The 24102-nt window shown below is 41.5% G+C and overlaps 1 protein-coding gene across 3 annotated transcripts in view; it reads right to left on the bottom strand.

Moving 5' to 3' along the window:
- Positions 1–24102, bottom strand: part of NEK6 (NIMA related kinase 6) — a 91397-nt gene that overhangs the window by 48391 nt on the left and 18904 nt on the right. For all 3 annotated transcript variants that reach the window (XM_082208992.1, XM_082208990.1, XM_082208991.1), the window contains exon 2: positions 6908–7029. In XM_082208992.1, the coding sequence (XP_082065118.1) occupies positions 6908–7000 (93 nt within the window). In that variant the 5' untranslated portion in view covers positions 7001–7029. The remainder of the gene's footprint in view (positions 1–6907; positions 7030–24102) is intronic.

Here is a 24102-nt window from a genome sequence, read left to right as displayed (position 1 = left end):
CTCTGCCCTAAACAGCCTTGGCTCAGTATACCTGAAGGAATGTCTCCACCTGTTGTCCAGTCCAGACATGGAGGCCCAGATCCAAGAGCCTTCTGGTGGTTCCCTCACTGCGAGAAGTGAGTTACAGGGAACCAGGCAGTTGGCCTTCTTGGCAGCAGTGGCAGGCTCTCCCTGTGCAACACTCTCCCATCAGATGGCCAGGAAATAAAGAACCACACAACTAATAGGAGACATCTGAAGGCAGCCCTGTATCGGGAAGTTTTTAATGTTTGATGTTTTATTGTGTTTTTAGTATCCTGTTGGGAGCCACCCAGAGTGGCTGGGGCAACCAGTCAGATGGGCAGCTTAATAATACGGAATCTGTATGTTGGTACACAATTGAAAGTTGGCAAAAATACTTCATTGTGTCACTGTGGTCTATGTTTATGTGCCAGTGCTGGGAAGGCGGAAATACCTATTTTTAAAACCAAGGCAAGAGGCTGAATGTCTGCCTGAGCAGTACAGAGCCAATCAAAGGCATCTGTAAGGTGCACCTGGCCGGCCTTGTCAGCCTCATAACATGCTTCCAGCCTACACCATCTGCACTGACACCACATGGGAATTGGTGAAGCCATGATGTAGAGCATGGTGTTACCACACTGAATATTGCAATGCATTTCATCTTGGAGAAAAGTGTATGGGCAGAAAGCACTTATTGGGCACCATGAGTGTTGTCTACTCAACAACTTTGCTCACAACATGATGTCTGCAGTTAAAAAATAAAAAAATAAAAAAAAATGCAATTGCACAAAATAAAGCCACAGCTGCTATCCATGAACGTAACAATATTTCTCAACTGATTGGGAGGCATGAATAGAGCAAGTATCATACCATTAAACCTCCTCAGGGACAGTCCAGTTGCTCCACAAGAGAGAGCACACAAATAGATATGAGAACAAGCAGATATAAACATATGTTAACACTGCAAATTCTGGCAGAATGCATGCCTTGCCTGCAAAAGTTTCTAGGTTTAGTCCACGGCATCTCCAGCTGAAAAAAAATCTGCAAAGAAGGCTGAAAACATTCTTCTCAAAATCAAATTCATTGGATTCAAATGGTAGATTGGGAAAGACTATGGAAGAATGACATGAAATTCACCTCACAGAGTGTTTGTTGTGGGGGAGGAAGGGAAAAGGAGAATGTTAGCCGCTTTGAGACTCCTTAAAAGGGAGTGAAAGGCGGGATATCAAATCCAAACTCTTCTTCTTCTTCTACTTAAAAAGAATTATATGAAAATATTATACAGATGGTACCTAATTCTGGTTAAATTAGCAAAAATGTATAAAGTAAAAGATAATAAGATTTGCATATGTAAAGAAGCGGAGGGCACTTTTTACCATGTGGCGGCAATGTAAAGTTATAAAAAAAGGGAAATGATATATAATGAATCCTGCTAATGTATTAACTTGTATGCATTGCTTTTGTATATATGCAATAAACATTCCCCATTCCTTTTTAAATTTATTGTCTTCTTGGTTTCTAATTCTCCCGGTTAATTTAGCCATTTCCACGTATTCCATTAACTTAGTTTGCCACAGAGCCTAGACTTGTCAATCAGAAGGTTGGTGGTTCGAATCCCCGCAACGGGGTGAGCTCCCGTTGCTCGGTCCCTGCTCCTGCCTACCTAGCAGAAAGCTTGTCAAAGTACAAGTGGATGAATAGGTACCGCTCCGGCGGGTAGGTAAACGGCGTTTCCGTGCGCTGCTCTGGTTCACCAGAAGCGGCGTGGTCTTGCTGGCCGTATGACCTGGAAGCTCCCTCGGCCAGTAAAGCAAGATGAGCGCTGCAACCCCAGAGTCGTCCGCGACTGGACCTAATGGTCGGGGATCCCTTTACCTTTACCTATTATTATTATTACTATTATTATTATTTCAGGAGCCATTTTTATTTAAGGCAACACTAACTAAAATTAATTTGTTGCATTAGCTTCAAGCACTAAGAAATGGCTTGATAAAAGTATCAAACCAAATTAGTAGGCAGCAAGAATAATAAAATGCAGATTTTAAACATTTCCCCCATTAGAAATGCCAACGAATTTTGAGTTATTGCCACCTTTAGCTAAGAAAATTCTCTCCATTCCAACCTACACCAGTGCGGTGTGGGCCTGACAACAAACTGGCAGCAATTCTAGTTATATATTCACTTACTCTAATTAGAAAACTTCTAAATAGAAAGTTCTATTGTGAGTCATAAGGAAAAGGTTAACTATAACACTAAATATAAATACTGCAGACGAGCAGCAAGGGATGATTCTAAACCACCTCTTCAAGTCTTCCGGGACGTGTATGCAGCAAATTGTGGCACGTAACCAATTTATCTGCCAATGTTGCAACTTTATTCCCTCTCCAAAAGTGGTTCCCCAACTCTGTATATGAAAGCCCACAAAACAACTACTGCTCCCACTTTTGCATAATCCTTTAGAATGCAAGAGGTCTATGTGCTTGTGATGTATGTTTGGTGGCCAATGTGACAGTTAAAATTCCCCTGCATGTTTTGCCTTTCAGAACAAAAACCAGAGTTGCAATGGATCACAAAAGTTACTTGGTTCTCAAACAGCCTAGTTCATGAACAACTTAGAACCTGAACGTCGCAAACCCGGAAGTGAGCGTTCCAGTTCTCAATATATATTTTTTTGAAGTTGAACGTGTCCTGAGCTTCCATTTTTAGTGTTGCACTTCCGTTTTCAGAGAGAGAGAGAGAGAGAGAGAGAGAGAGAGAGAGAGAGAGATTGAAAGATCGTGCTGATTGGGGTGGTGGGGAGAAGCATTTTAGGGGTAGTTTTTCAACAGCCTGGAACGGATTAATCCGTTTTGCATTACTTTCTATGGGAAAGCGCACCTTGGTTTTGGAATGTTTTGGTTTTGGAACGGACTTCCAGAACGGATTAAGTTTGAGAACCAAGGTGCCACTGCATAGTACCTGAATTCTCTAAACCAGCCTTCCCCAAGCTGGTGCCCTCCAGATAATGTTGGACTTCAACTCTCACTACCCTGCACTCCTGGCTCTGCCGGTGGGGGCTGACGGGGGGCGGGGGCGCCAGGTTGGAGAAGGCTGCCTTAGGCATATGAATTTTGACTTTGAGAAAGTTATTGTTCTATAGCATATCAGAATGTTATGGATGAAATCCAGTACAAATGCAATCAAGATACAAATACAAAAGTAAGCAAGCCCAATAATTTCAAATAGCCATACTTGGTCATAGTTTGCTTAGTTATAGGAATTTATAGTGTACTGTTCAGTGTGCAGTCCCAGGGTGGGAAAACTCTATCTCTGGAGGAAGGTTAGATAATAGTTTTATTCTACACTGATTAACCATTTTGCTAAACTTTTACAGTAAAATATCCTTAATCACCAGTCATAAGATCTAATCAAAACATGGACAGAAGATGAAAAACAGATGACCTAATCCTGGCACTGACCTAAACCAGTCATTGGGAGACCAAAATACCCTCTGATAAGGAAGACATCCCATGCTTCTGGCTATGTAACTGTTCTGATAAACAGTGGTGCCATTTAAAAGGATTATCATCTGACTTTTCAGGAACCCCATACTTATGAAGGCTATTCCTAAGACATTTTCTCTCTGCTGAGTATAAAATAACCCTATTTGTTTTTTGAAAAGCTCTCTCCACAGTCTCCCGAAAAGGATGATCTTTTAAAATAACTTAAATCCATTTTGTGATCTGAGTGGTGCTCAAATATTTTAATGTCTACCAAGACAATCACATTTTGAAGTACAACGATTGTATAATTGATATATTCTTATACATCTTGAGCTAGTTTGTTAAAATGACTCTTATTTCCTCCCTCTGGAACACCCTTCCATCGGATGTCAAGGAAATACAGAACTACACAACATTTAGAAGACATCTGAAGGCAGCCCTGTATTGAGAAGTTTTTAATGTTTAATATTTTATTATGTTTTTATATGTGATGGGAGCATCCAGAGTAGCTGGGGCAATCCAGCCAGATGGGTGGGGTATAAATAATAATAAAATTAATATTGTTATTGTTTTATTGTTATGGTTATTATTATTCCAGGAACAAAAATGGGACAATTATTTCTGGTATCTTCTCTCCTTACTGCCCATTGAGACAAATGACATATAATACCTGACATATCAATCAGATTTTCTCAATCAACAATCTTCTCTAAAAAAAATAAAAATCAGCTTCTGTTAACGTCAATTCAATAATGTGTAGTGATTCAGTTAACAATAATAGCTGTCATTTCACTCTTAATATCTACAATATAAAGTATTAGGATTATAGTCAACAATACAAAGACAAACTGTCAGAAACCCAGTCTGCCAAAATCTGTTAAGCTTTATCAAATCACAAATCGATCCACATTTAATAATGTAGCAGTAAACCACTGCAATCAATACGCACAAAAATGTATTCAAGCAGCTCAGTAAATCTAGAACCAGATCAGAAATAAGAAAATTCACTGAAAAACTGAAAGAAAAAAAAGAGCTCATCAGACACTGTCCGTCAAACATCCATGGAAGGCAATTCCACAGATTCCGGAGATTATCTGCTCCATTGCCTAATTCTTAGTACAGCCAAGTATGTTTCTTAAAATCCAATTGAAAGCGGCTTCTCAATACCTTAAACAGGAGCTCTGATCAATACATTATCCTCTTTAATAATAGCCTCCAAGAGACTCAAGAGCTGCTACCACATCATCCCCACCTTCAGTCTTTTTTCTTGTAGTTCCAGTTCTTTAAGCCTCTCTGCAGGACAAGCTTCCAAACCCTTAATCATCTTCACTGGTCTCCCTCCTCCATCTCCAGTCTTGAGTCCAAGAGCATAGACACAACTTTAACAGAGGCTGGAAGTGGCCAAAAATGCACTTAAAAATGACCACTTCTGACAATGATGTATCCTGTCAGGCCCACAGGAGAAGACAGTATTAGCCACTAATTGCATTTAACTATGTCATTAGAAATTCCAACATGTGCTCTAAGAAGCCATGAATGTATCTGCTGCGTAAGAACACTTCCTAATCTTGTTCATGGAATAATTACATGGGCTCCATCCTGCCAAATGAGACTGTAATTAACCCTAATTGCTTAAAATGTAACTTGGCTAATTCAAGGAGATCAATTACTATTAAATGACTTAATATGACAAATTACTGCAGTAAGGGAGGGGGGGAGCGTTCCACACAGGCTATTTCAACGCAGCACTGAGCACCATGTGTTCACAAGCAATTCATTTTTTTTCTTGATCTCATAGTTGTACTTCGCTTTTGCTCTCTTAATGAATTAGCTCAGCAATGAATGGCAGGACTCACAATCCAAATGTTACCAATTTTCCAGGAAGAGCCTTGCCGGATTCAAAATTCTGCAGTATTGATGGGCAACAGCAACCCAATGCTTAAGGAAAGCTAGTATTGTTTCTTCAGGAGACCTCTTCAATATGCATGACTACACGCAATATAAAATACTACACTTAAGAAACGTGACATGGCCATGGCCATAGAAAGAGAGATCGAAGATTTATTACAACAATATCATTCTGGGCAGCTTCCAACAAAATATTAAAACACAAAAAAACCCCTCAAACATTAAAGACATCCCTGTACAGGGCTGCCTTCAGATGTCTTCTAAAAGTCAGGTAGTTGTTTATTTCCTTGACATCTGATGAGATGAGAGGGCGGGCACCACTACCGGCGGGTTCCACAAGGCGGGCACCACTACCGAGAAGGCCCTCTGCCTGGTGCCCTGTAACTTGACTTCTTGCAGGGAGGGAACCACCAGAAGGCCCTCGGCACTGGACTTCAATGTCTGGGCTGAACGATGGGGGTGGAGACGCTAATTCAGGTCTACTGGGCCTTTGAGGCCGTTTAGGGCTTTAAAGGTCAGCACCAACACTTTGAATTGTGCTCAGAAACGTACAGGGAGCTGATGTAGGTCCTTCAGGACCGGTGTTATATGGTCTCGGCAGCCCCTCCAAGTCATAAGTCTGGCAGCTGCATTTTGGATTACAGTCAAACCTCAGTTGTCAAACGTAATCTGTTCTGGAAGACTGTTCGATTTCCAAAACGTTTGACAACCGAGGTGCAGCTTCCCATTGGTTGCAATAGCTTCTTGCACTCAAATGGAAGCCACATTGGATGTTCAGGTTCCAAAAAACACTTGAAAACCGGAGCATTTACTCCTGGGTTTTCAACATTAGGGAGCCAAAATGTACAATAATGGAGGCATTCCGGAACCGAGGTTTGACTGTAGTTGTAATTTCTGAGTCACATTCAAAGGTAGCCCCACGTAGAGCGCATGGCAGTAGTCCATCACAGCAATCCTGAGAGGCAGGTACGCAGACAGAGACTAGCCCTTTTGTGTCTGGACGGGGATTTTAAACATGGGTTTCCCCAATCCAAGACCAACAAGCTTGTTTTCTCCTGCTCTGGAGGGCAGGACTTGAACCAATGCCTTCAAGTTACAAGAAAGGAGATTCCGACTAAACATCAGGAAGAATTTTCTGACAAAAGAGCTGTTCCACAGGGGAACGGATTTCCTCAGGAGACGTGGCCTCTCCTTCACTGGAGGTTTTTAAGCAGAGGTTGGGAGGCCACCTGTCCTGGATGCTTTAGCTGAGATTCCTGCATTGCAGGCGGTTGGACTGGGTGACCCAGTTTTATGATTCTAACCACTACACTACAGTGACTCCAGTCACATAAAGAAAAAGATTAGCTGGCATGATGTGGGAGGAATACTTGCTTCAAGCATTCTGGTCAGGAACTTCCCTGTTTTTCCACAAATAGATTTTGTAATGACATCCTACATTTTGAAATTAATTATTGATTTTAAGAGTTGTCAAATATTTGAAGCAGAGGACCAAGAGAAAGAAAACGGCTGCTTACTTGTGCATCATGCTGGTATTCCTGGCTTGCCACTTTGCAGAGCGGGCTGTTCTGGTCCCCCAGATGATGAGGATGACTGTGTTGTCCTTCCATAGTAACATTCCAGACTTTGCCTTTTAGCTCTGCGGAAACAAGAACACACCTGTGTCAAAGCAAAAGGCACCTACATGGCTGAACTCAAGCGGATTAGCAGGAAGAACCAGTAAATGTCACTATTCTCTGGTGATATACATACAACTTCACATTTGAACAGTTCTTCCCTGTCCCCCCATCACAGGCAATTATCTGACCAGTATCACAAACTCTACATCCCACAAGGAACATATTCTTGATAAAGAAGCTAGCAGAAATGTCTGCCTCTTCCTCCCTCACTGCCAATCTCTTCCTTTTGTCCTTCACTGCTTATATCAGCTGCTAGCACCCAGGCCCCATGTTTCCTAGATCCTCTGTCGCAGGTGTGCAGTACAGTGGTACCTCGGGATGCGAACGGGATCCGTACTGGAGCCCCGTTCGCATCCTGAACAGAACATAAGACACGACTGCGTGTCTGTGTATGCGCAGGTCGCGTTTCACCGCTTCCATGCATGAACATGATGTCATTTTGACCATCTGCGCATGCATGAGCAGCAAAACCCGGAAGTAACGTGCTCTGTTACTTCCGGGTTGCCACGGAGCGCAACCCAAAAATACTTATCCTGAAGTGTATTTATCCTGAGGTATGACTGTATTACAATGGATATATGGGGACTTGGCCGCTTTTACCATCACAAGAGGGAAGGGAGACCCTAGAAAGGTAAGTACCAGTTTGTCACACATTTTCACAGAGTACTGACCCAGAACCTTCCACCTTGCCCACATAAGGACATGAGAGGTTGAGGACACTCACTATATTCCAAGCACAGCAAGAGAGAAGCAAGGCATAGCAAGCATCTAATATTTCAATACAAACTTGCACATTCTTCTGAATGTCACAGAAGCAAAAGTTTGCCATTTTTTATTATTCCACAAAACCCTTATTTAAGTGCAACTGGTTATATATAATGGTTACAGCTGTCAACGAAGGCAAATGCAAATTCTAAGGAGATAATACAGAAAACGAAAGAACACCAAACATTACTTTTTTGACCATTATAAAAACCCCATGTGACAGTCTAAACATCTGGAGATTAGGCTACAATGACTAGATCCTCTTCTATGGTTACATTCATGAAATATAATAGCAGATGTGGTCCACGTTATCCTCTTCTGGCTCAAAGAAGAAGAAAATAATACTGCCAACTTTAGCTGGGGGCGAACCTGTGACAATTCTGTGGTACCAGAATGACGCAACCCAGACAGAGTTGTGTTATGACTTATGTTAAACATGAGTTGCTCACAGATGCTTGTTGTAATTGCAAGTCCTTCATAAACTAACTTGCAACATGACACATTCTAGCTACAATGCTTATGTCAACTTGGATTCTTCCCATTTGCCACCACCCTGTCATGCGCATGCCACTGCCAGGGGAACTTCATTGCACCATGAAGACACTTCCCCTTATCAGTCGGTGCAAAGATCCAACCATGACACTTCCAAAGTACACTGCCGAGGCAGCTGGAAGATATGACCCCAAATCCCAGAGAAGCATCTACAGCTTCCCAGAAGTGGGAAATATTCCCCAGGCTTCTGTAAATTCCTTTCTAGAAATAAAAGTCTCCAGAGGCAGTCAGGACCAAGAGGGAAGCAGCAGTAACATTAGGGACACTTAGTAATGCTCCCCAGGAACAAGTCTGTAAAGCACTAACTTTAAGTATTTGACTCCATAAAGTATATGACAAAAGCTAACTAAAAGAAAGAATTTAAATTAATTGTGGGGTATCATTCTACAGCCCCATCCCTGGACTCTAGGCTTCAAAAACCATCTTTTCTCTGCTGCCTTTAGGCTTTGGTTTCAACATGGATTGCAAAAAATCGTGCTATATGATTTTTCTTATAGTATTTTTAGCTTTATGCTGGTCATTTTTTGGATTATGGATTTGGATGTTTTAAATTGTATAACAACCACAACAACAACCACAACAGAGAGGGAGACACAGAGGGAAAGAGCCATGTTAGCTGTTTGTAGTAAGAACCAAGTTTTGCGGCACTTTAAGGATAAACACAGAACTTCAGTTTTTTAGGATAGCTGCCAAGTTGAGGTTCCACAGCCACAATAGTTTTGTTTGTTTTTAAAGTAGAGACTAGAGCACTAATACCATTTCTGAAGCTCCTCCAAAAAAAAATCCAAGCAGATTTGTGTTGATAAAACTCAAAGGCAGTCCAGAGTCCACAGCTGGGTGACTAGAGAGAAGACAATCAGAATACCTGCTTAGAAAGCGCTACACACTGCCACTAGAGTGATGGCGAAGGTGGTTCTGTTAGACTACAAACCACCTGAAAGAGTCTCCTGGCACCGTTTCCCACAGGTGCAATACAGGTGGTGAAGAAGGTCCTCTTCCCCGTAGCTATCGCCACTTGGTAGGCTCAACGTTGAGCTCTAACCCATGTTCGCTTCAGAACAAGTTTTTCACCCTGGAGCTCTAGCCAACTCTGCAATTGTTTCATTGCCCTCAGCTTCATGGAAAACTATGGGGCCACTAGACAACAATATGAACAGTTATCAGTTTCACTAACTACTTGTCTTACTCATTCACTAGAAATGACATCACATTTACAGTGTAGCATTTCTCCAAAAAACAATTATGCCCCCCCCCCCCCATTTTAGAAACTGAGTCAGTATGTAAAAGAGAATTTGGTAAACACTGCAATTGCTGGGAATGGGCAGGGGTAAAATCCGGTCCTGTTACAACTGTTTGGTTAAATCTGAAGTGAAGGGCTAGAGATTACCAGACAATGAATTAGTACCTTGTGACTGAAATGCACAGCTCTGAAAGTACACAGGAGAAGGAAAGGAAGCGGGTAACTAGCTGAATTGAAGAAACTGAGAAATCAACAGCCATATCTAATTTGCAAGGATGTTTGTGGTATCATAGAATCATAGAATTATAGAGTTGGAAGAGACCACAAGGGCCATCGAGTTCAACCCCCTGCCAAGCAGGAAACAATTTCTCAGTTCTTTTGAGTTGTCAGCATTTTATCACCATCCACACTGTTTTAGATATTGCAGCAGTTTGTGGGTTTTCTGTGTACAACTAGACAGTCCTACTTTGAAAAACACACTTCTCAAAGAGCACCATGAATGGGATTTCTGATATAGAACATTTCATAAAAGCTATACAAATTGCACAGAGATGTTTTAATATTTGTCAGAATTAACCCTTGGCTTTTCATTTGTGAACGGTATAAATTTCATACCAAAGTACAAGAATTAAATCCCCAATGGCACATTCCTGCTGTTCTAGTTTAAGGTGACTTCCTCAAAGGCACTGAGCCATGAGATATCTCAAAGAGAAAAGGGCTCCTTTCTGAAACTGTGAAGCTTAGTCTGTCAGCAACACACACATGGAGAGCACACATGCTTCTGGCAGGCTCATGATTCTTTGGGGGCTGCAAGGAAGACAAGGTGTGCTTGCTTCCTATGAGAGATCAGAGACAGCCATTAGCAGCTCAGGACAGTACAGCTGCCACAAGTAATTCAGTTTGGCTACTTGTTTCAAAGCATCTTTGCTTGCAAAGCTTTGGAAGGAGTAACGACAAAATATCAGTTTTGAAAAGTGATATGCGTCAGCTCACATGATACCAACACTGATTCCTGCTGACACCCAAGGGACACACTGTCCTGCTCAAAACTAGCAGCTATTCTGGGATGCTGGGAAAACATGCTATAGGTAGATCAGAGCATAACTCACGAGAGGCAAGGCAGCAAGTTGCAAATACCTACTTCTGTTGGTGAAAAAACTACCCTACCCTCAGCCAGAGAATCAATAGACTGCACTATCTTTACTTTTAGAGTAGGCACACTATAGAAAGCTGCCTTACACAGAGCCAGACCATTGGTCCACCATTGCCATTCATTAGATCAGTATTGTCTACACTGATCAGCAGTGACTCTTCTGGGATTCAGGATTGAGCCTTTTTCCAACCCTACCAGGGGTCTTTGGCATTCAAAGCAGATGTTTTACCACTGTAGAGATCTGATTATAACCCACATATCTAGATTATTTAGATTCATTCCAATCTGGGTTAAGGCCTGGCCATGTGACAAGTCACTTTGATGGATGAACTTTACAGTAAGCAGGACGAAAGGGAGTGTGACTTTGCTCCTGCTCTTTGCTGCTTTTGATGATCATGGCATCCTCCTGGACCAACTCTCTGGAATGGGAATTGGGGACCCCATGTTACAGTGGCCCCAGTCCTGTCAATAGGACTGAGTCCAGAGGGTAGCCTTGGGAGAGTGTAACGTCTGTTACCTGGCAATTACACTATAGGTTGCCACAGAACACTATTTTATCCTCAATGCTGTTTAGTATGTATAAGAAGCTACTGGGAGCGTTCTTTGGGTGTTTGGGGGCAAAATTCCATCAGTATGCTATTAACACTCAACTCTATTCCTCCATAACATCTAAATCAGGAGAGACTGTGAAAGCCCTGGACCAGTTCCAGGACACAGTGATGGGCTGGAGGAGGGAAAACAAGCTGTGCTTGAAGCCTTTGGTAAAGTAGAATATATTTAATTCAGGACCCTGAACGCAACTCAATGATTAAACTTTGTACAGACAGCAAGGTGGGTTATTATGATTGCTAATAGGTTAGAAACAACTGAAGACTTGATTGTAAAGTCAGAGTATTTCCTTTGTTATTTCCAAGAAACTTAAAAAGAGACAGGCCAGAGCTATTCAAACTTTTCATGTTGGTGACATGCTTTTTTTAGACATACATCATTTCACGACACAAGTTTTACTAGCAAACCGATGGATAAACTAAACCCTTTCCAGCTCCAGGAGGAGTGCTGGGAGCGTTCACATGACACACCTACACACTGCAGCCGACACACTAATGCAGGGATTGGCAAGGTTTACCTCGCCTGGGCTGGTTCACTCCAGCGGAGATCCCTCTGTGGGCCGGACCACCCGTGCCCCCGTGATCTCTGGCGTCTGCGTCAACATGATTTCCAGTGCCTGCGTAGATGCGATTTCCGGCACCGTGGAAGCGAGTCCCCTGCTGCGTTGGTTTAGCGCAGCGCGCGGGGCCTTGCCAAGCAAGTGGCTGGGTTCGGGGGTGGCTCATGGGCCAGTTAAACAACCCCCATGGGCCACATGTGTCCCATGGGTCCTAGGTTGCCTACCCCTGCACTAATGTGTCGTGACACACAGTTTGGAAAGCTTTGAGATAGGTCCTGGGGAATTCTATCATAAAGTAGAGTAGTAAGTGGAGTTTATTTTCTGAAAAGGTAGGCTGGTTAACAAGATAATGTGTTCTAATCTCCACTGCTAATAAATGCAAATGGTGCAAGGGGAAAGCTTCCAGCACTATTCTTTAAGGGTGACATTTCCAGAAATTCTAAGGTGAGGCAGTTCTGGCTTAACTGATTGTCTAATTAAAATAAATATTTTTTTAGTATTAATCTTTTATTGAAAGAATTTCAGTTATAAAGAAAAAGAAAAAAGAGAAAAATAAGGAAATAAAAAAAGAGAGAAAATGTGTAGAAACAAATACAAAAATACAATGTATATACTCAAATACATTCTTATATAGATATATGTTATTATCCTAACATATATGTAGGTATTAATAGAATGTAGTAACATTCTGTATAAACTCATTCCAAATGTCATATTTATCCAAGCAAAGTCTACATGCAGTCCATTCATAAGTTGAAAGTGTTGTCATATTGTCAACCCATTGATTAAAGGGCATCCTATATTTATTCTTCCAATTCATCAGTATCAGTCTCTTGGCCACCATAAGGGTGCAAAGAACTTCCATACAATGGGTATATAATTAAAAAGAATATTATTCGATGAAAGTTTTAACTTTTTCTGTAGTCACACAGTCCAGCACTTTCTTCCGAAACTTAACAAGTAAAGAAAATTGCACACATGTATATTTCAAAGAGGCACTGTCCTTGCTACACCTTCAGCATAGCCCTTTTTATACAAACATAAAGGTAAAGGTAAAGGGACCCCTGACCATTAGGTCCAGTCGTGGCCGACTCTGGGGTTGCGGCGCTCATCTCGCTTTATTGGCCAAGGGAGCTGGCGTACATCTTCCGGGTCATGTGGCCTGCAGGACTAAGCCGCTTCTGGCGAACCAGAGCAGTGCACGGAAACTCCGCTTACCTTCCCGCCGGAGCGCTACCTATTTATCTACTTGCACTTTGATGTGCTTTCGAACTGCTAGGTTGGCAGGAGCAGGGACCGAACAACGGGAGCTTACCCCGTCACGGGGATTAGAACCACCGACCTTCTGATCAGCAAGCCCTAGGCTCTGTGGTTTAACCCACAGCGCCACCTGCGTCCTCTACTTGTGCTTACTTAGTAGTAAAAGAACCCTCTCCACCAAGTCTGTGACAAAGCCTTTATACTGACAGAGGATCCTTTGTCTTAGCCCTAGCGCTACCTATTTATCTACTTGCACTTTGATGTGCTTTCAAACTGCTAGGTTGGCAGGAGCAGGGACCGAGCAACGGGAGCTCACCCCGTCGTGGGGATTCGATATACAAACATAAAGGAGTCCAATAAATTCTGAATGTTATTTTTTGTTGTTTAAGTCTTAATGTAAAGTCCACAGATACCTTTGGTATCACGGGTAAAACATTTTCCACTGTCTGGGTAATACTGAAAGTTCCAATTCTTTATTCCAATTATTTCTTAAAGTCTGCATATTGAACTTATTCTTAATAAATGTCTATAAAAGTAATCACTGTTTTTTTTTAGTTTCAAACAAATTGTTCAATTGCTCCAGTATCTTAGGTGCCTTGGAAGCTGAAATGCTGCTGGCCCAAACATACGTGTTAGGAGATGTTGTAACTGAAGATATTGCCATTGGGCCACAGCTGATAGGTGATATTTTTGTCTTAAAACAGCACAGGTATAAAATTAATCTTCCTCATTGATCCATTGTTTCAAAGTCAATGTACCTGCTTTCAGCCAATTTTTCCATGTTACCATCTTTTTTCCAATTTTTAGATTGGGGTTTCCCCAAAAAGTAATTTTGGCATGTGAGAATGCATCAGATTTGTTTTTATTAGGCAACCTATTCCATATCCTTCTAATTAACTAATTCAATTAGAAGGATATGGAATATGTTGTCTAATAACTATTACTGTCTAACAACTGCTTCCAGAATCATCTGGGATTTTGAATATTTTAATCCTAGTACTGTAGTATCCAACCAACCAAAGGTGCTATATGTGTGTATTCTAGGGTTGCCCATGTCGGAAAATTAAGAGCAGGTTTTCAATATTTAGTTCTTGACAGTAAATAAGCATAGTGATATTCAATAGTTCCAAATTCAGAATTCCAAACCTGACTTCTTTCATTTGTAACTGCAAAGAAAGTCTTTGATGGCTGTTAAATCAAGTTGATGAGTAAAATGAATTATGAACAACTCCAAGGAAAGTTTTCTGCTTGCTATCGTTGATGTAAGAGGGAAAGTGGGCCTATAAACCCTACTCAATACAGAGGCTGGATTTTTATGCTTGCCTCTTCACACCCCACCAGACACATACAAAAACATATATCCACATGTTTGTACACCAGCAGTATTTGGCAGAAGCAACCATGTTCAACGTTATGAAGAAAATTACAGGGGTTCTAAAGGTAAAGGTACCCCTGACCATTAAGTCCAGTGGGGGATGACTCTGGGGTTGCACATTCATCTTGCTCTAAAGGCCGAGGGAGCCGGCGTTTGTCCGCAGACAGTTTTTCCGAGTCACGTGGCCAGCAGGACTAAGCCGCTTCTGGAGAACCAGAGCAGCACACGGAAATGCCGTTTACCTTCCTGCCAGAGCGGTACCTATTTATCTACTTGCACTTTCACGTGCTTTCGAACTGCTAGGTGGGCAGGAGCTGGTACAGAGCAACGGGAGCTCACCCCGTCGCGGGGATTCGAACCTTCTGATCGGCAAGCCCTAGGCTCTCTGGTTAAGAACCCAGCACCACCTGCGTCCCTATAGGGGTTCTACTATGACACAATTACGGTAATAAAGCAGCTCCCAACACTGTACAACCAGAAGTTAAATTGTATGGCCATAATCAGAACTGCTGAGCTGCACAACACAAAACTCAATCCACTAATTTAACCCCCATAATGGCTACAATTTTGCAGAAATACACCCAAAGGTACACCAACAAACCATATCCAAGCAACATTACTCTATTACACTGCATCACAAGGCACCAATTTTGTTATACTGAGTCACAGAAAACTGTAAGGGCTACTGGCACTAATGGATTTATGCATGAGTAGCCCTGATTAGAACTGGCTCTTTCCTGTATTGGACTACTGTAACAAGTTCTGTGTGGAACTTCCCTCAAGACTGCTCCAGAAGCTGCAACTGGGTTGCTGAATTAAGTACCTGTGCTGAGGGAAGTACCATAAAAAAGGCTGATCGCCGAAGAATTGATGCTTTTGAATTATGGTGCTGGAGGAGACTCTTGAGAGTCCCATAGACTGCAAGAAGATCAAACCTCTCCATTCTGAAGGAAATCAGCCCTGAGTGCTCACTGGAAGGACAGGTCCTGAAGCTGAGGCTCCAAGATTTTGGCCACCTCATGAGAAGAGAAAAAGACCCTGATGTTGGGAAAGATGGAGGGCACAAGGAGAAGCAGACGACAGAGGACGAGATGGTGGGACAGTGTTCTCGAAGCTACCAGCATGAGTCTGACCAAACTGCGGGAAGCAGTGGAAGACAGGAGTGCCTGGCGTGCTCTGGTCCAGAGGGTCACGAAGAGTCGGACACGACTAAACGACTAAACAACAAAGCTGAGGGAGCTACGCTAGCTGCATAATAGCTATGAAAGTATATTCAAGTTTGTGTTACTTACATATAAAGCCTTGTACAACATCTTGGGATCAGGTTTCTTGAAGGACCACCAGCCCCTGTATGGTCCCATAACAACACTTTGGTCACCTGAGGAAATTTTACTCCTGGCACCATACAAAATATCATTTGGCAGCAATCCCAAAATGGGAATTTCTGCTATAGCCCCTTGAAATGCCATTCCTTTGACCATAGGTCAATTATCTGACCATCATCAAATATTTGCTTCAGAGATCTTGCTAAGACATATTTTTGCACAGGCTTTGTTTTATAAAACTAGTCCTGATGCCATTTTTATCTCTGGTTTACATGATACTGTTTTACTGCTTTTATGTTTCCACTGCTTGTATACCATGTAAACATTTTTTACATATCAAGTAGTTTAGAAACATTTTAAAATAAATAAATAAAATCTCACAAGTCAATGCTCTTTGACATGTTCCATTGTCAGAATTATTATTAAGTGTCTTAGTGACACGGCACCAGGGATTTTTCTAACCCTGCTCATCCATCAGATTACTTTTATGCATAAATCAAGCCATCAGCCAATTTATACTGTATTTTATTCTAAATGAAGTAAAACTATCACATTTTCCTTCAGCTGAGCACTTAGCAATATTATCTGAAAGAAAAATACACTGAACATTTTTCCTTTCCAGGATTAGATGTTCTTGTTCTCCTTTCCAACATAGCTGCAGGCAAGTTTCTGGCCTGGAATTTACTTGCTCCTAAACCAGCAGGGAAAAACATTTGTAATAACAACAACTACCACCACAACAAAGAACTGCCCATAAAACATACTGGCTCACTGTATCCTATACAATCCCCAGCATGTGGGAGAGGAAGGGTTTGATCACTTAAAATGAATCCCTCAATCTGAATGGTACTCCATTTCACAAGATGCAAATACAATTTTGGAATCTCTCCCTGAACTCTGACCGTCACTTACTCACACATACATACACTTCTCCTAAAAGCGATATTCCAGCAAATATTCCTGCAACCTAGGGAAACCAAAGCTTACACCACCCCCTGCAGAAATCTGACAGGTGCACTTTAGAAGGCAAAAATGCCCAAGGCACTTGGTAGCGAAGCCCAATATCATTAGTTACAGGATACCTATTAAGAAAAGTAACTTCAGTAACAGCAGCCTCTGCTCATAACTGATGCACCCTGATAGATGCCCAATGCGCACTCCCTTTCCAAATCAGCCTCGATAACAGCTGTGATCAGCTTAATAAGGTATAAGCATGTAGCTTTGGATGCCTAGATCACATCCACAGGCCAAATTATTCTCCCTGGTGAACAAACAGCTTGAGTAGCAAGGAATACTTCCCAAGCAGAAGAAAGCACAGCAGCAAGAATTGTGCCCACATGTCTGTTTCCCTATGCCAACACACCTATCCTCTTGCTGTGTATATCCAGCTGTTTTCCATATGGCTAGCGCTCAACCCTCTCTGTTGCTCACAATGCCACTGAGCAGTATTAATGCCAAATCTTAAACATTTCAGGTAATCTAAAAGGCAAAATTTTCTAGCTCTAAAAACACTGAATTTAAAAAACAAAATGAAGCACCCTCAAAGCTATTAAGCACCTGAGATTTCCCAGTTGAAAAAGGTGCATAGTTCAGAATGTTGGGGAAAATATATTGCACATAATTGCTGGAATACTCAAAAACAGGAGGATAGAGAGGGAACAAGGTTTAATCAACAACAGAAATTTGTGTATAAATTCACTGCTTCTGTGCTCCTACGCACAAACACATTCCTCTATTACCTGCCTATATGAATAGGGGAATGAGATTTGTTTCATTTTTACCAATGCAACTTGCTAAAGCATCTTCCAGTGTTGCATATCAAAATCCAAATCAGTGGCCTAAGCCCATTACTCATAATGTGAGGGTAAATGCAGAAGTTGGGAGAACGAAGTGGATCACTGCAGTCTGTGAGAGAGCTTCTCCAAAGACCTCAGAAGCCCACTCTACAGTAATCTGGAGCAGGGCTTTAGTGTGGCTGCCCTTGCCCTATGGAATAGCATTCCTGTTGAGATACAACAGCCAACTAGGTGCACTTTTCAGAAAGAGTCAAAGACTTTTTTGTTCACACAGGTTTTCCCAGCTGGATAAATGGGTATTTATCACAAGTGCCCATTTGTTGGGGTTCTAGTCTTGTTTTAAACGTACAGTGGTACCTCCGGTTACAAACTTAATTCATTCCGGAGGTCCGTTCTTAACCCGAAACCATTCTTAACATGAGGCGCTCTCGCTAATGGGGCCTCCCGCTGCTGCTGGCACACAACCTCCGCTCGTATCCTAGGTCAAAGTTCACAACCAGGAGCATCTACTTCCGGATTAGCAGAGCTTGTTACCCAAAGCGACCCTGGGAGAGTCTTACCTTCGTAAGGAGGAAGGTGCGTAACCCGAGGTTCCACTGTATCTGTTGTTGTTTTTTTACCTATTTTATATATCTTATATCGCCTTAGCATTGTGGTTTAGAAGGTGATTAATAACTAAATGATGATTATTATTATTATAATAATAGTAATAGTAATAATAAGAATGATGATAAAAATAATTTTAATGCCAATTCACCCAGTTTGGAGATCATCACAATCACTTCTTCTTCCTCCTAATTCTTTGTATCATCAGTGAGCTGCCACCTCAGTGCTCAACTGCACTTAGGAGCACAGGTCCCAATAATGATCCTTGGTGGGGAGGGACTTCTTACCTCTCTTCTTTGTAAAATCTGTTTCCTGTTCCTTAACCAATTCCTGACCTACGAAGGGATGGACCTGTTGTCTTATCCCATGACTGCTAAGTTTACGGTACTCGGGAATCTTTGATAAGGGACATTACTGAAAGCTGGATCACCCCATCTCAAGTAACTCTTACCAGGTTAATCAGACAGGACTTAGGCTTGCAGAAGACATGCTGGTTCTGCTTCAGAAACACTTTCTCTATGTTATTGGTATTTCTGTCTTTAATAATGCTTTCCACCAGTTTTCCCACAACAGATCTTAATAGGCCTGTAATTTCCTGGTTTCCTGTAAACCTGGGATGTCCAACCGGCTTGCAACTTTGATGAAGTGTCCCCAGAAGAAGCTCAACAACTGTACTGTTGGCCTTCCTCCCCCCAAAAAGCTCAACAACTTTATAGTTTTTATAGTGGGAGTATATCACAGTCTCTTTGGAGTTGTTGTTACAGATAGGTAGCCGTGTTGGTCTGCCATAGTCAAAATAAAAAAATTCCTTCCAGTAGCACCTTAAAGACCAACTCAGTTAGTTCTTGGTATGAGCTTTCGTGTGCATGCACACTTCTTCAGATACACAGGTGTATCTGAAGAAGTGTGCATGCACACGAAAGCTCATACCAAGAACTAACTGAGTTGGTCTTTAAGGTGCTACTGGAAGGAATTTTTTTATTTTGTCTTTGGAGTTGGACATCCCTGCTCTAAACAAACTGCTGTTACATTGTCCATCTTTGTGTATGGAAGCTGAACTTAGGGACATTGCCTGTTTGTTCGTTTTTGTTACAAGATCAGCAGTTTCACAGTTCTTTAAGACCCCTTCAGACCAGTAGTGATTCATTTGTTTTTCATTTGTTAATAAGCCCTAGAACAATCTCATTATCACTCAAATTACTCAGACCCCTTCCTTAAAAAGTTAGTTCAGGCACAAAGATCTGCCCTACGTCTTCCACAGTGTAACAGATCAAACTTCCTTTTCCTCCTTTAGCAAACCTTTAACTCCCTTGTCATCCAAAGGTCTGATCACTTTGTTAGCCAGTTTCCTGTTTCCCATTTACTTTTTTAAAAATGGCCTTAATGCTTTTAAGGATTTGCTTCTCAGATTTGTTTTGGCATCTCTTTTTGTCTGCTTGCATTTATTTTGCCACAGATTGTGTTCTTTTTTTGAACAAGACTTTTATTTTTTGAAGAAAGCCTTCTTATCTCCAACAGCCTCCTTGACTCTGCTGGCTAACTACTTTGGCTTCAGCTAAAGCCAGCAAAATAATCTGTCCCAGAACAACTGACTGGCAGAATGCAATACAGTGGCACATCAGTGACACGCACACTGAACATTCCTTCATGTTTCCTTGCCAGAGCCATCCACCTGAAACCCTGGGCTGCCGGCCAAAGGCAAGCTGTGGTAGGGAAGAAGGCTGGCTAGTGCAAAGAATAGGCTGGCAAGACTGGCTCATGTTCACTGCTTAAAACATGTTGCTCTTTCATTTCTGAGGTGCCATAGAACACTCATTTCAGCTACAGGTTGGCAATGGGGGGGGGACCTTGATAAATCAATAGGCAAAGTGGCATTATTACGCTTTGTCAGCCAAAACAAAGGGCAGCTCATGGAAACTGAAGTACAGTACAGTACTGCCCCTCAGTGAGCAGTGTTTGGATCTCACTTAATACTAAAGTTTTACAGAAATCGCAAGTGTGAAAGACACTTCTATAAGGTCAATTGCAATCTACAGGCTTTATTTTCACAAAAATGTATTTGGGACTGAGGTGGAATATATGTGTAAAAGCAGCAGAACACCTTTTACTGAGGCCTCCATGAAAGAACAAAGTGACTCAAACTATTTTGAAAACTAAGCACCAAAATGATTCTGCCTTCCTTTCTCTCTCTGCTGCCTGATAATGTTCTCTCTCTTGCTGGCTCATAAAATAAATCTGTCAAGATGCTATACAAGATTACTGATATATTTAAATGATGGCCCTGGCTTGTGATTACATTATCTCCTGGCTCTGTACGTGTGTGACAAGGCAGCAGCCCTACCCTGGGAGAGTCTTATTTCTGAGTGACTTTTATTGTCCATTATCTTACAGCATTTATGCCACAGCCATGATGTCTTGTAGGAATATTTCACAAAAGAAATATCTTTGTCGTTAGTATTCTCACTGCAATTTAGTCAGATCAACCTTTAAATCTCATCCATCATGCTGAAGAGCTTTGGCAAAGCAAGCAACAGTAATATATGCCTTCTTGTAGGACGTAATTACCAGCTAGGTTAAACAGCAGTGCCTCCCCGCATCCCCTCCTGCAACACAAGCAAACAGAAAACACACAAGCAGCCTCTGGCTTCTCACACTCTCACTTCTTCTTGGTGGAAGCGCATAACCGGTTCACTGCAAGCAGACTGACACTGTCTGGCACATGACAAATATACTTGAACCTAACAATTAAGCTTCTGTCAGCACTTCCAAAAGCAAGGAGTATTTACAGTAAATCCCTCACAACTTTTAACTCCTTTGCTTGCCTTTCTCAGGAATCAGTTCAAGATGAGTCAAAATCACCATAAGCAGAGCAGTTTAAGACGAAAAGACACACAAATATATGGCAATACAGTAACATATACCTTTCAGGACCTAAGCACTGATAAGAGAGATGGCAACAGACAAAAGAGTCCTAGGGAGCGTAAGGGAATTGTACAAAAAATTAGTAAGACTTCTTTCAATTCCTATAGCTGACCCTCTCCTGACTTTCTACAGCATACATGTTCCTACTACAGCTTGAGAGAGGGACTCATATTGAGGCTATCCAGAAAAGTAGGAGTTTGCAGGGTTTGCAAGTGTTCTCAAATTGTGAGGACTGCCTTTAAAGGAACGTTGCCTTTCCCCTGCTTATGGCAACCACGGATTTTCTAGGCCTTTCGACTGAGCTTTACGGAAACTTATGAAAATGATGCATTCCCACACCCACAATGGCTTACCAATTATATTGCTTGGTGATGTGGGGCAGGGCTGCTCTTTTCTGCCACTTTTTAAATTTTCCACCCTCAGGTTCTCTCTCTTAGAACTTAACAAATAATCTGCTCCTTTCTTATTCCCAATTATCTGCCTTGCACGAAAGAGGCAGGGATTCATTCTGGTGTATTAATGACACTTGGGGAAGCTTTACACAATTTACAGAGAATATTTTTAAATGCTTACATTATTACCCAGAAATATGGCTAAAGTCTCAAAAATTAATGCTGAACGTTTATTTTTAAAACTTTCTTCTCCTTCAATGCGAAGAAATGCAGAAGGGCTGGAAAGGAAACACAGTCGTGCCTCAGTTCCTTTCAAAGGAGATGTCACTCACTGTCTATATAACATTTGAGATATACTGAAAACCAACGAAGCTTATAGTGGGACATCTGTCCAGAATAGGCAACGCTCTAAGATCCAAGCCAGAAGCTAAACACCCCTGGAAGCTTGTGCAGATTGTTACAAGAGTGTTCTCAAGGGGAGCAGATGCAAGAACCAGTTCCCTGGCCAAAGCCCTGGGATCCTGTAGAGGGATACTTGCCACAGGCACAGAACCTACATATAGGACTGGAGAGAGACCACAAAATTTCCTAATCTGTAATAAAAGACTGCAAAAAGGACACAATTTTTAAAAATAGAGATTCAATATTAAACACTAGAAGGACAGGGTTCTAAGGGAAAACCCCAATGAATTTGTTCTCGAGGGTCACTCTATCCTTAAATCATACAACCGAACAATCACTGCTACCCCGTGCAGTTCATAGTAACTTAGCCCTGCATGTGCACCTGCTGATTTTGCCACAACAAATCTGTTTATCGTAAAGGTGCCACAAGATGCTTTCCCAACAAATCCCAACAAACCAGTAACTTAAAGTTGAAAACCAAAGCTGCTCTGCTCATTTAACCATACACACAATTTTATGAATGGCAGAACAATTAATGTGGGGGGGTCAGGGGAGAAAGTAATATAGTTGGGGCTTTGTTCAAGATATAAGTAAGCTTTACCAGAGCATCAACAGAGGCAAAGAGCTAAACCTCACCTTCTGTTCAAACACCAACATTAGAATGTTAAGTTAAAAAACAAAGAGAAATCCCAGAGCTACTTTCTCATTATTTCGGTCAACAACAGATATTCATTAAACTTAGTGGTACAACAGCTGTAATTCAGTTCCATACCTGGAACCCAAATGATGTTAACTCAACAAATGTGAAGTTAGCCAGAGTTGGCTCATTCTAGATGTCCAAAAAACAAATGCTGCTAGCCAATTTTTAAATATTTGTGGCAAGTTTCCCATCCTGTTTGAAAGAAATTCTCCACCCAGCTCATGTTTACGTTCCTGTCTTTAGTCAGCAAGATTAATCTTTCAACAGAAATATAGTAAGATGTTTCTATGCTGCATTTATTCATTCACCAAAGCTCCAATGAACACAACTTCTTTCTAGAGAGTAGTGTGTATCATCATTTCCATTTACCAAGACATTGAAGCAGTGAATTTTTGGTAGAGGTTTTTTAACTACCAAAAAAGAACTTCCTCCATGTATTCAACTTTCACCACTTTCCTGTAATATAGATCAAGGACGACCAAATGTGAGCTATATTTACAGACCAATTTAATCTGGCCTCAAATGACCCTTCCACATTTTACTCAAATTTTAGTGCTTTTGCTTGTTTGTTTTAAAGCTGCCCATATCATTTACAAGGGGGGGAAAAGAAAAGTGTACTGGAGTGCAAGAAAGAAATGTCACTTTAGCGTTCACTCTGATTTGGATTTTATATTTTGTGTTTTGTAACAGCACAAAAGTTTCATCTCTCTGAAGACTTTATGCAGGTAACTTCAGATTACTGAACACCACACACATATGGAGAAGGGCAGCAGCTATTTTGCCAGAAATAGTCAGACTTGCTTTTTATACTAAAATACACCTAACATTTTGCTCTCCACCCCAAACTACAATGGTTAAAGTTAAAATGTTTAAATGTTCATTAAACAGAGAAGTCCTTTTAAAAGTTATTTTAAAAGCTGAATCTCAAAGTAAAGCTTCTTTTGGCATTCATGTCAGAGAAGGAATTGGACCTTAAACAACAACTAATTTGGTGCCTTTTGTTCTCTGTTCAGACGGTGGCAACAAATGTTTTAGTGGGTACAGTACTTGTCTATGTGAGCTTATTACACCCATTTTATAATTTGATTGAATTGTACCTGGAAATGAATTGGCGAAGTGTTGTGATTAAAGTCCCAAATATAATGGGCTCAGATACTAAAGGGGTGGTGCCGAGACCATGGGAAGCTCCTCCTAAGATGCAGAAGGCGGCCGTTTGTCCACACTGAGGCTGTAGAAGTCCCAAACTCAGGAGGCTCAGCTATCTTGCTTTCTGCAGCCTGGCCAAGACCTGTCCACAAGGTATTTGACCTGGTGGATGGGACCAACTCCGTCATTTTCATATTGGATTTATTTGCTGTGCTTGACTGCTCTAGTGTT

Source organism: Podarcis vaucheri (assembly GCF_965113315.1).
Source record: "Podarcis vaucheri genome assembly, chromosome: Z".
NCBI lineage: Eukaryota > Metazoa > Chordata > Lepidosauria > Squamata > Lacertidae > Podarcis > Podarcis vaucheri.
This window is presented reverse-complemented; position numbering and strand designations above follow the sequence as displayed.